Source organism: Parus major, chromosome 22, assembly GCF_001522545.3.
Source record: "Parus major isolate Abel chromosome 22, Parus_major1.1, whole genome shotgun sequence".
NCBI classification, from domain to species: Eukaryota; Metazoa; Chordata; class Aves; order Passeriformes; family Paridae; genus Parus; species Parus major.
In genome coordinates this window covers 4192448-4203953 of record NC_031790.1, presented here as the reverse complement: position 1 = coordinate 4203953, position 11506 = coordinate 4192448, and the positions used below count along the sequence as shown (strand labels likewise).

General features: G+C 43.2%; 1 protein-coding gene across 1 annotated transcript; it reads right to left on the bottom strand.

Annotated features, from left to right (window-relative positions):
- Nucleotides 1-39: 39 nt before the first annotated feature.
- On the bottom strand, nucleotides 40-7727 carry AP3M2 (adaptor related protein complex 3 subunit mu 2). The gene is made up of 8 exons (XM_015648811.2): nucleotides 7366-7727; nucleotides 5921-6092; nucleotides 5290-5427; nucleotides 4668-4753; nucleotides 3985-4118; nucleotides 2966-3173; nucleotides 2095-2239; nucleotides 40-1655 (listed from the first exon to the last, which is right to left on the bottom strand). Exons 1-8 carry the CDS (start codon nucleotides 7636-7638, stop codon nucleotides 1555-1557), a joined length of 1257 nt encoding a protein of 418 aa, XP_015504297.1. The 5' UTR covers nucleotides 7639-7727; the 3' UTR covers nucleotides 40-1554.
- Nucleotides 7728-11506: the final 3779 nt, after the last annotated feature.

Below are 11506 nucleotides of genomic sequence, written 5' to 3'. Positions count from 1 at the left end.
TTTATTTCAACTTGTAAAACCACTCTGAAATGACACAAATGACATGTAAAAATTAATTTTATTGATGCTCTTGTTGAAGGTTTTGTTTGCACTGAACATGCTTAGCAGTAATGTCACCTCAGCAGAATGCCACCTGCTATGCAATTCTTCAGCTGCAGCGGAACTTGCAATCCAAGCAAGATGCCACTCATCCACTGCAAGCGTCCACCACATGCAAGGCAGATCGAATGCCACCCTTTGTCTAGAGTCACCTTGTTCTGTTCACAAAGCATGAACTGTGCATGCTGGACTCCACAGCCGTACGTGTGTGGTCACGTGTACAGCAGATTAGGTGCAAGTTCTGCTACCAAGAGAAAACACATTGGCATGTAGTGGCCAAAGAGACTATTACAGACAATATGAACAGTGCAGGTGACTCTCATTTCCTATTTTTGCTGTACAGACGGATGTACTGCAGGATGGAATGGGCAGATATAACAACAGTTTTTGAGGAAGAGATGATCCCAGTGAAAAATCTGGTGTAGGTTTGAATCATCTGCACAGCACCTGACTGGTACAGGAACTGAAATGAGGTAGGACAGGAGGAACACTAAAATAGTACCAGGTCACAATTATCTGAAAGAAAGACATCAATGAGCAGGAAAACAGCAGTATCACCTTCATTTGCAATAGGCAAGGAGAGGCAAAAAGAGGTTCCAACAAGTTACTAGGACAGTGGTTATCTTCATGTAGCCGCAGCTTCTAATTCCATCAGTGCTCTCTCCACCAAAGTTCCTCTGTCTGTCTCTTCTGATTCCCCAAATAACCCAGGACAATTTCTACCTTCAAACATTGATGAAATAAGAGAAGCAGAATTACATGGAGATACCACTGCCCATCAGTTACAAGATCTGAATGTATTTTAAGTCTGTATTCAGACTCAAGATCCTTGATGACCAGGATGCCTTATGAAATATCTAGAGAAACAATGTACTTCCTTTCTCAGGCTTCTCAACTTCCCATCCTGGGTGGAACAATCTACCCTTCCACTTCTTCCAGACCTTTTGAAGCAGAACAGCTAGATATTCTCCCTCCTGGAAAGAACTACACAGTTCTTCACAACTACATAGATGTTTTCTACTCTAACAGCCAGTGATCCAAGAAGGCAGCTGCTGGATCGTCATACTGAAGTTTGTGGAAATTCAACTTAGTACATCTAAAAAGGGATAAAAAACAAACAAAATACATGAAGAGGAGCTACAAAAGGCCATAAATCCCTAGAATTTCCTCTAAGACAGCAAAATGATGGTGATACAAGCTTACATAGCTGACTCACTAATCATAAGGGACCTGAGCAACTCTCCCATCTGCTATTGTTCCAAATACTTCAGACTCAAGTAGAGATGAGGTGGTATCAGGTCAACCTTGCTTTTTCCTGTTTTCCAGCACTCTGAGCACTGGCTTTCCTGCTTATGCTACTACAGACAAGAAAGCAACCCTAAACAGATGGATGGGATCCATCAGCCAAGGGACAGGGGAAACAGGAAAAGTGCTCTTCCTCACTATCAGAAGCCTCTAGGTTCGGACTTGGAACTTGCCAGCCTTAGTCATGTATTTTATCCCCTTGAATGGCTTGTACTTCTCCCCATACATGTCCAGGCGATTCACCTTCAGTCCTAGAGGCAAACAAACACAGCATAAGACTGACTGCTGCCACAAACAAAGCTAACAGGCCTTTGGCATAAAGGGACAGAAGACCATACTAGTGGTGCAGAAAGCACAGGGAAAGTTTTAGCAAGCAGCAGACAGAACTGAGAAAAGCTGACAACTGCTAATTGTTAGAATCATTCTTTACAAACATATCCATACCCTAAATTTCTTCAGAGGTCTGTAAGCACAAAATGCAAGGAAATGCAGGTAAGTTGTTTCACAGACCACCAGCAAGAACAAATCCATAGATATGTAGTCAAAGCAGACAACTTTTTTGCTTGAAGAAGGTGTTTCATGTAGAATGTACTTCAGAGCATGAAGGTTTGTGAAGTTACTTCAGCTACATACAGAATGAGCACTGGCATAGCAGAGAACATTCCACTTCTTTACCTCAAAGTCACTTACCAGATATAGCCAGCTGCTGAATTTTAAACTGCAGGTTAATGGTGGGATTTTCATCTGGTTTCGATGTCCCAGCTTGCAGGCTCACGCTCCCTTTCAGACTTGGCAGTTTCTGGGGGTTTATTTTCCCAACATCCCATGACAGTAACTTTAAGGAGCAGAAAATGCACCAGTGAAACTCAAATGCTGCACCCTCTAAAGAAGTGTCCCCTTCCAATGACAGCTTTTAATATTTCTCTATGAAAAATGTCTTTTTCTTAGTATCTTGCCTTTCATATTGGCCAGACACCAGATTAAGGAGCAGATACCTCAGAACCTTTGTTCTTCCTCTCTTTTCCATGAGGCTCCCCAAAAGACTACTATGAATTGTATTTCCACTACTTGTGCTAAAGGCCACATGGGTAAGCCCCTCAGATTAAAGTTTGTAAGAAGGAAAAAAAAAAGTTAACTCCTCAGGTTCAAACAACAAAACCAGAACATCCCAAGCCAAATCAAAACCATTAACCAACCCTTAGTGTTTGCAAAAAACCCAACATGCAGCACTGAGCATGACAACTAGATATGCAGATGTTTGTAAGCCATCCAGCAGACTGACGCCCATCATACAAAACCAGTGCTTGGATTTTCTTTACTCACCAAGTAGCTAGAATTACAATCCACTCAGACACCAAGGTATTTGTTCTGGGGATTAAGAAAACTCCTAGTATGCAGTTGTTCAGAAAAAGATCTCACCCCAACATGCTGCCTTCAGCAAAGCAGTATTCATGGAAGTGTTAATGTAAGCATCATCAGGCTGGCTTCATTTTCTGATTGGTAAGAAAGATTTAAAAAAAAAAAAAAAAAAAACCCATCTAATTTCTGTCTTTAGTCTTACCTTTGTAACCGGATCAAAGACATGTGTTCCCTGGGAGGGTGTAAGGGTCATATTTAAGACACTTTTTGGCATCTGGCTAGTGACCATCACTCCCTCTACAGTCTTCCCCATAGTCTGCTTTGGCCCCACTGTGATCTCAAACCGTCCCAATGAGCTGCCATCACGAAAACTGATGTTATGCTTAACGTAGACAGGAATTGCCACAAGGCTAGAATAAAGACAAACAGAAAGTCCTTGTCATTTTCTTGCCCTCATATTTGCTTAAAAGAGAAGGAAATCCTACACCCATTTATTTGAGTTAGGAGCAAAGTCAGGATTCCATTCTCAAGTCTTAATTACACTTTTTGTAATCAAGCTTGCTGTATCCTGTTTTATCAGAACAAGGAACCACCTCAAATAAAACAGGAGGCTTGAGCAAAACATGAGAAATGTTTTTGCATGTCACAACCAGGCTGGCAAGTGGGTCCTGACAATGCAGCAGCACTTGAACTTCACGTTTGTGCTTTTGGTTGCATTTGCCACTCCTTTTCATCTACTAGAGATAAATCTGACAAAGGTCTAGCAAAATTTCTTTAGCAGCTGTAACCCCGAGTAAATATTACTTGGCAAGCTGCTTCCAGAAAAGAGTGTAAACATGGGCAAGAACTTGTGGTTCCATTAAGAGAGATGTCAAAAACCTAACAGGAGCACCAAACTATCTTGTTTTATTTTAAAAGGTTTTTATAAACACATGAAATCAACAGCTTGATTACTCTACACTGTCTAATTCTTTCCCTATCTAGTTTGTTTATCTGCTAGTAGTCTTTGAAAAACGCTGGCTGGCCAGAAAGAAATTACAGAATCACTGCCCAAACAAGGAGAAAACATGTAACTCAAAAAAAGAAAAATGCAAGTCACCATGCACTTCTACTTCACTTGGCTCAATATGCCACCTCATCTTTAGAAGTTCCTACTTTTATTTTCTTCCTAGCCAGAAGGATCCAAATTTCATAATTCACAGCACCAGAGTCATCACCTACTTCTGAGCACTGACATGGTAGGACAGCAAGCGGAAATTTCCATCAGGTGGAATGAAGGAGAGTATTCTCTCTGACTCCCAGCGCTTAAAACGCACACATGGGTGAAAGCTGACATCATCCAATAACCGAGGGTTCTGAAACAAAAAGAAAGTCTCAAGGTTTGTGAAGGCAGTACAATTTAAAATGACCTCCTCTTCTTAGCAATCCTCTATCCATGAAGGGCCTGCCATTTGACACACTCTTGACCAGTTGAAGGTGTATACATTCAGACATGTCTGACGCTGTTATATCCTTGTGAAAGCAGTACTCAATAACCTCTATCCTTTTTTAGGATACTTTTAATCCTGTTTTAGAAAACTCAGCCATGTCACATAATTGCATTGGTGCATACTCATAAAAGAGGGGGCCCTTCAGAATATCTGCTTAAAGCACTCCTGTATCTCAAAAACTTAAGTCACAGCACACATTACTTCAGCTTTTAAGCAAATAGTCTGAAAAAGCTCTTTTAGGCTCTAAGTTGCCGAAGTTCCTGATGAGTTCCCACTGTCATTTCTTTCTCTTTTCATCTGGCATACCCAGATTCTGATGTACTGGGGTCCATCATCACAAGGCTGCGATCTTAGCAGCAGGGCTGGGAAACCCCTTTCAAAATATTTAAGTAAAGATACGTCCTTGAGATTTACCATAAAGGAGAGGGTAAGGTCTGGCATCCCAGTCAGCTTGACACAAGCATCAATCACTCCTTGTATTTCAGCAGTAATTGTGGAACCTGTAACAATAAAGTAAACAGAGGTGGTTATGTGAAGCTGATCAAAAAAATCCCAAAGTGGAAAAACTATAAGTGAAGAGGAAGGAAATCTATTTTCTTAATGAAATGCTGTGGCTCATTATGTTGCCTGCTCAACATCTGTATCATTCACAATGACTCCTCTAGAAGATTCATTCAGTTAAGAACCACGGACACCAGCAATGTCCATTTTAATGGCCAATGACAACAGCTCCTAATTCTAACATGACTAAGATGCACAACAGGAAAGTGCTATGCACGATTTTTACTCATCCTCTATTTTCTATTCTAATTTCTATATAGAATTGCTTATGAGACCTCAATAACAAAGACTAGTGAAAATCTTGGTGTCTCTGTAAAATTTTTGACTGAATAGCACATATAAGTTAGCAACATTCCAGAGTAAAAATAGGAACAGAGCTTTCCACATTTGGATGAAGGTGCACCTATTTCAAAACCTCTCTTCTTGCATTATCAGGACAAGTTATCCTATTCTTAACCAGGAGCAACTTCCATACCCGATTTGTCAATGATTGCATCTATCTCCTCAATCACATCAAAATAGGCCTCATTGTTGGTATATTTTACACCAGTACGTCTCCAAGGCACCACAGAGAGCTGTCCAGTGGGAAGCTGGTCACCCACATTAGTGCTTCCTGGAAAAAGAAAGGGAATCAACAACCACGGAAGTTAGGCAATACTGCAGAACAAATCCTTGGCCTTATAGAGCTTAATTGTAATTAATCCCCAATAACTTGTTTCTTTGTAGGAGAGCAATTATTCTTCCTGACTCCCTGTACTCATACTACAGTAATGCATGGGAAAGTGTTAACACATGGGGATGTGTAAACTCACAGCAAACTAACTCATCCTGGTAGTCATGTCATGTCTGTAACTGAAAATGTAATCTGGCTTTTTTAGGTTCAAAAACCCCAAACCAAGACCATAACCAAATGCAAAACCAAAGTGCAGCTGGTGTTGAAATTGGAAGGAACCACAAAGCAAAGCACTAACACATGACTCCCTAAATACACCTGTACTGCATGAATGGTATGGAACACCACAATTTTTCTTCACCCGTGTGCTAATTTACTTATGCAGGAATATTACCACCTGGACTCCCCTTTTTATCTTCTTGTTTCCCTGTACCTGTGATGGTGTTGACGACTGTTCGGAGAATAGTAGGAGGCTTTATCAGTTCCTTAAGAATATTAGACTCTGTTGCCAATGGAAAGCCATTGTCCAGCATCTCCTCCAGCACCTCATAAACCACCACAACATTGTCCTTGATTATTACCTCTGAACAGACACCAAAATAATCCTGTGCAAAAGAAAGAATTACTCAACAATCTCTGAAAGAGAATCTTAGTGATCATTCAGTCCAGTACTCTCCCACACGGGATGAACTTGAGCCTCTTCTTGGAGGCAAAAAACCCACTGAAACTCCCTGTATTACTACAAGCACATCAAACACACCAGTCCCACAGACATGTACAACTCTGAGCACACCTCGGCCACTGCTCCAGTGAGGTGGCAAATTCCTGCATCAGCAGTCTCAACTAATTTAGCAATTTTTAAAGCTGAACATTTAAATTACTTTATGTCTTATTCTATGTGGACTTCAAGCATCTTTATGGAGAGAGCAAGTGCACATGCACAAACACAAACCCGAGCTTCTAGTTAACTTACGGCAATTAAAGAGCTCAGACATTTTGTATGAAGAATGAGTATATATACTCTGACAGTAGAGGAATCCTAGTTTTGCATTACAAACACTATTTTCCAGACATATCAGATTTTAATACACATCTAAGTCAGTGACAACACATTCATGCTTCATACCCTCATAAAAAACATATCCTAAGGGTCTAACCCGATCCACTGCTGGTCTGAACGGCCAATTCACTCTCTAAAGTCAGAGACACGTAACTCAGAATACAGTCAGGTTCTGACATATTGGAAGCCAAAGCTCTCATATTACTTGTTTGGCCAAGCTCACACATTTCCTGTACGCTGGCAAGATGCTGGTCACAAGACATTTCAAATCCAGACAACACAATCCTTTTGTTGGCAGGCAGAAGACAGACATCTTTACTGTTTTCATAAACTGATCAGAAGATGTGTCAACCATAGCACACAGGGAATACAGCTACTCTGGGGCAATTCCTGAAACTCGCTGCTTTAGGAAGCTTCCAAGAAGCATCACTAGATGTAAATGCACAGGCAGGTTGCTCGTTAAAGCACGTGGCTATGAACTGCAAAAGCTCCTTGTGAGATCAAGGACAGCTTGGTCTTAGTTTACAGTTCCCAGAGCAGGTAAGGCTGCAGAACAGAAATACTGATTTGCTGAAAGGTTCATCCTGTGAGCACAGGTAGATACCGAATCCATAATAATCCTCCGAAGGAAATTCTCGACTACGGCAAGCCCTGTCTACATCCTCACAAACGCAGGATGAAAATTACGTGTCAGGAAACAAAAGTAACAGCTGAAAACGAGAGGGGCTCTTTGCGCCCCCCGCCCGTTCTCCCCCGCAGCGCGGCCGTGCCAAGGCTCCCTCGCTCCAGCCCCCGGGGCCCATGCCCCTCGGCCATACCTGGAACGTGTCCACGACACGGTGCAGGAACTCGATGACGAAGAGCGGCGGCACCTCACTCTGAATGACGGCCACGAAGAAGATCTTATGGCGGTAAACGCTAAGGAGGTAGTGGTGAGGCGTGGGGATCACCGGCGGCACGTTCTCCGCCTCCGAGGCCCGTTCCTGTGCCTCAAAGAAGTAGTCACAGACGGAGCGGCTGACGACGCTCTTCCAGTGCTTCTCCAGAAAGATGTCCCCCGAGGCGTTGATCAGGAACAGACTGTGGATCATGGCTGCAGCAGCGCCGGGCTGTGCTGGAGCGAAACCCCCGAAAGCGGTCTCCACACAGGCCCGGCCCCCCGCAAGCTCCTCCCGCGCTTCCCCCGCTGGCCCCGCCCCTCACGCGGGTAGCATGGCTGCCGCAAACAGCGCTCCCGGCGCGCGGACAAACGCGCTCCCACCGCTCGGGACGGGGCTCCGCAGCGAGCGCTGCGCTCGGCCGACGCGCCCGCACCCGCGCCCGGTGAGGCGGCGCACTCACGCTTCGTAACTATCCCGGCAGTGGCCGGACGGGGACCCAGGCCGGTTCGGGATCGCGCCCGGCAGAGCCCCACGCACCACATGTCCCAGTGTTCCATGTCTCTGTCCCGCCCCCCGTTCCACACCTGACAAGGCAGGGAGCGGCGAGGGGTCCTCAGGCCCGGAGCTACGCGGGGTGCCCCCGCTAGGCGGCACCATCGCGACCCGGGGACGGCCCACATAGAGGCCGCCGCACGTTCCTCCTCGTTTGGCGGGGTGCGCTCGCGCGCAGCTACCCCGCCTGCTCCTAACCGGCGTTTAAGGGCTCCTTTTCTAGAGGGGAACCCAAGCATAGTCCATGAAATGAGGAAATAACCCGGTTTTTTTGCAGGGAGGAGCAGCTAGGGGAACGTTTTTCACTTAATTATCTTGCTGGTTCGATCAACCACGGAGCAACACCCCAGAAAACATCCAGCTGGCGTGAAAACAATTATCATGCCGAATTTACGTAAATTCTCTAGCAAATTATTCCTTTGCATAATTAGAACTAGTGTTTCATGTTCATATAGTAGATCCCTGGCCTTCTGAGTAAAACATGCTGTGACAAACAATTTTCCTAGTACTCTGCTGGGAATATACAAAAACAATGGAAAAGCAGTCCTTTGTATCCCATTAAATCAGCTGTCTGAGCACACAGCCTTTCTTTAATGGGAGAAAGGTCGGACTGTTGCACCAGCACTGAGAGACGGGTCTGAGATTTCACATCCAACTGGGATTGTGGGAAAATCTTTTTAAAGTAGTGATATCCCCAAGTCTGGAAGATGTGACAAGCTATATCAGAGCACAAACAAAGGCCCAGTTTCTGAGCTGCTATTGTCAGGAAAATTAATCCACAAACACCAGAAGTTTATGTCCAAAAAGGAGACAGAGGAGTCCTTTTACTTTATTCGAATAAAGGGAGAGGCCATGGGGCGTTCCCCTGGGGTCTCTCAAATTTTTGGAGGGCGCAGCCTCCTTTTTATCCCAATTTCCCAGCCGCATGTCCCTTTCTCTCTTTTCCCATGGGCTGAGGTACTTGAGAGGTACAGACTTCCCGGAACGCCTGATACCTGGGATACCCTCCCTCCTCCCCTCCCCAATACATAATCCCCTTCTTAATTCTTAACCCTTGTGGAATTCTATGGTGTTTCCCCACTGTCTCTTTCATCTTTCAGTGGAATCTATCCCATTGTTTCTGTTACCTTTCAGTGATAGTTTCATCTTAGCAGCAGACCCATAGCTTGTTTGTAAAGACAAACCTGTCATTCCTCTCAGTATCTTTTATTTCTATTGATTCATTGTAGCTGTTCCCAAAAATGGGGCACAGGTCAGTTCACTTATTCTGACGCTACTTTTCAATACTAATATATGCATACATCCTTATTTAAAGCATTAGGTAATTCTACATGGGCTACATGAGCTTTTTGCTTTAGGAGTACAATAATGAAGGAGAAATGACCTATATATTAATTTCTCTTTTATGGTCATTTTTTGAATCAAATGCATTTTTTTTTAACAACAAATAACGTTTTTAAATGTCTAATTTAAATTACAGTGATGAATCACAGCTTTAAGAGCAACAGAGGCATCAATTTGTCATTTAATTAACTAATTAATCACTTCTATATTTACAGTAATTATTATTTTAATATAATCTGTTTTTAACACAAAGGCACGGTAAAGATTATCGTATCAGTCTATGAGGAGGTTGTATTATTGGGAGTCATATAGGTATCACAGACAGAAAGCAGCAGAACATAGTTAAACTGGCAACATAAAACATTTATACACTTGGTTCTCCATCAAACACAAAATGGTTCTGTTTTTAACCTGGACTTTAAAATCAACAGACATGGCTATGTCTTTTCAATAAAAGCATTTCTTTATTGTCTCCTGAAATGCAATTAAGTTTTGACATTGTATTACATTATTTAAATCCTGCCCTCTGACTACCTGTACCCATTATAAAAATTTCGTTTTATCCAGTTTTTATATTGTCACTTTCCTATATTTCCTACAGTTGCTTCAGCTTTCTTAGCCATGAAGAACACTGGTGCTGATACAAAAGCATCCATATCATAACTTACTATTTCTGCACACCAGTGGAAAAGGTTGTTGAGGGAAGCCTAGCTGCTTCCAAACCATTAGACCATGCTTTGTTCTGACAGTCTGCAGAACGGTTCGGGAGCTTATAGAAACTGGAAATTAAAGGGAAACATGACAGAATATGCTGCCAGAACAGAATTTAATTTTGCTGGTTAACTTATGGACAGTCTGAAAACTGCTCAATTGAAGGGTACTTTACTTTCATTATGTGCACCTCAAGAGAAAACTATGCACGGTCAAAGAGCAGTGCTACAAAATGGTGCTGTCAAAACATCACTGTCTTTACAATAAAACAATTCCTTACCGTCTGTAGATTGCCATATGCAGGAATTCTGATGATTTAACTGTTAGCCTGTGCTGTGAAAATACAAGACAGAGTTGATGAAAACAGGCCATTTTTTAGTTGGCCTTTTTTAGTTTAGTTGAAACAGAGTAGTCTACAGACCGACATGTTGTAGGAACACAATTAGATTTCACTGTTCTCTACTGCAAAATCCATTTGCTTAAACTAATAAACAACTCACTGGGAAAATTACACTCGGAAAAACTTACTGTTAAAACATCAAAGTAATTCCTCTTGCTCAAAAGAGAAATTTCCCACCTTAAGACACTAAACAAAGCCATTCAGAAAACATGTTTGTTTTAGCAGCTCTGTCTCTAGAACATTTCTTAAGATTTTTTTTCTTTTCTTGAAACAGAAGCTCACAAGGAACTTTATGCCATAGTTGTACTTTAAGGCAATAGTGAAAAGGTCTGTGATGTGTAAACAACTAGTAAGCTGAGCCAGAGGTTACAAAAGGTGATGCATGCAGCACAAAGCGACACAGAACACATAACAAAATGAGACTCTTTCAATGAAATATAACCTGAGAGAGAACGCTCTTAAATTTGAGTCTGCTCCTTGCTCACGTCTGCCAAGGTTCACCACGTGCCAGTGGAACGCTGTACCTCAGCAGAGCCGAGGAGAACCTGTGGTGTGAGTAAGCCAAGAGCAAGCCAAGGCTGGACCTCTTAAACGGGCCCCTACTGCCATCTGCGAGAAACAGCCGCAGACAGAAGTACCTAGAGAGCTCCCAAGGTACTGTCATGTCGAACAGCGAATGTTTTGACAGTGTATTATTCACTACTCTACATAGTAAAATACGTCAGAAAGTTACAGAAATTACCTGGCACAGATGGCCAAGGAGAGACTAGCCCTTATTCGCGCACATATCAAGTGGCACAGGCAGAGTACCCGTTCTCAGAGCTAAATGGTATCGTTGTTCTGCACATCACTTCGGAAAAAGCCTAGAGTCGCGGTTTTAAGGGCAAGCTTAACTAAGCCTAAGAGAGGAATTTCCTTCTTTTCGTGGTATGGGTATCTATCGCCAGCGCGCGCCCGGCAGCCACAGCCCTCTTACCATCCTGCCCGTTTCTCGGCGGTCGGAGCCTCCGGCAGCCACAGCCTGCGCTCTCGAACCGCAGGGGCTCCGCACAGCCACAGCGAGACGCCCAG

What these genes read in the sequence shown, in the direction of transcription:
- AP3M2 (XM_015648811.2), bottom strand. Translation starts at nt 7,638, where the DNA reads ATGATCCACAGTCTGTTCCTGATCAACGCCTCGGGGGACATCTTTCTG. An exon ending in TGCAATCATTGACAAATCGG is followed by an intron (nt 4,754 to 5,289) that starts GTATGGAAGTTG and finishes TTATTGTTACAG; the next exon opens with GTTCCACAATTACTGCTGAA. An exon ending in TCAGCAGCTGGCTATATCTG is followed by an intron (nt 1,656 to 2,094) that starts GTAAGTGACTTT and finishes GTTTGCCTCTAG; the next exon opens with GACTGAAGGTGAATCGCCTG.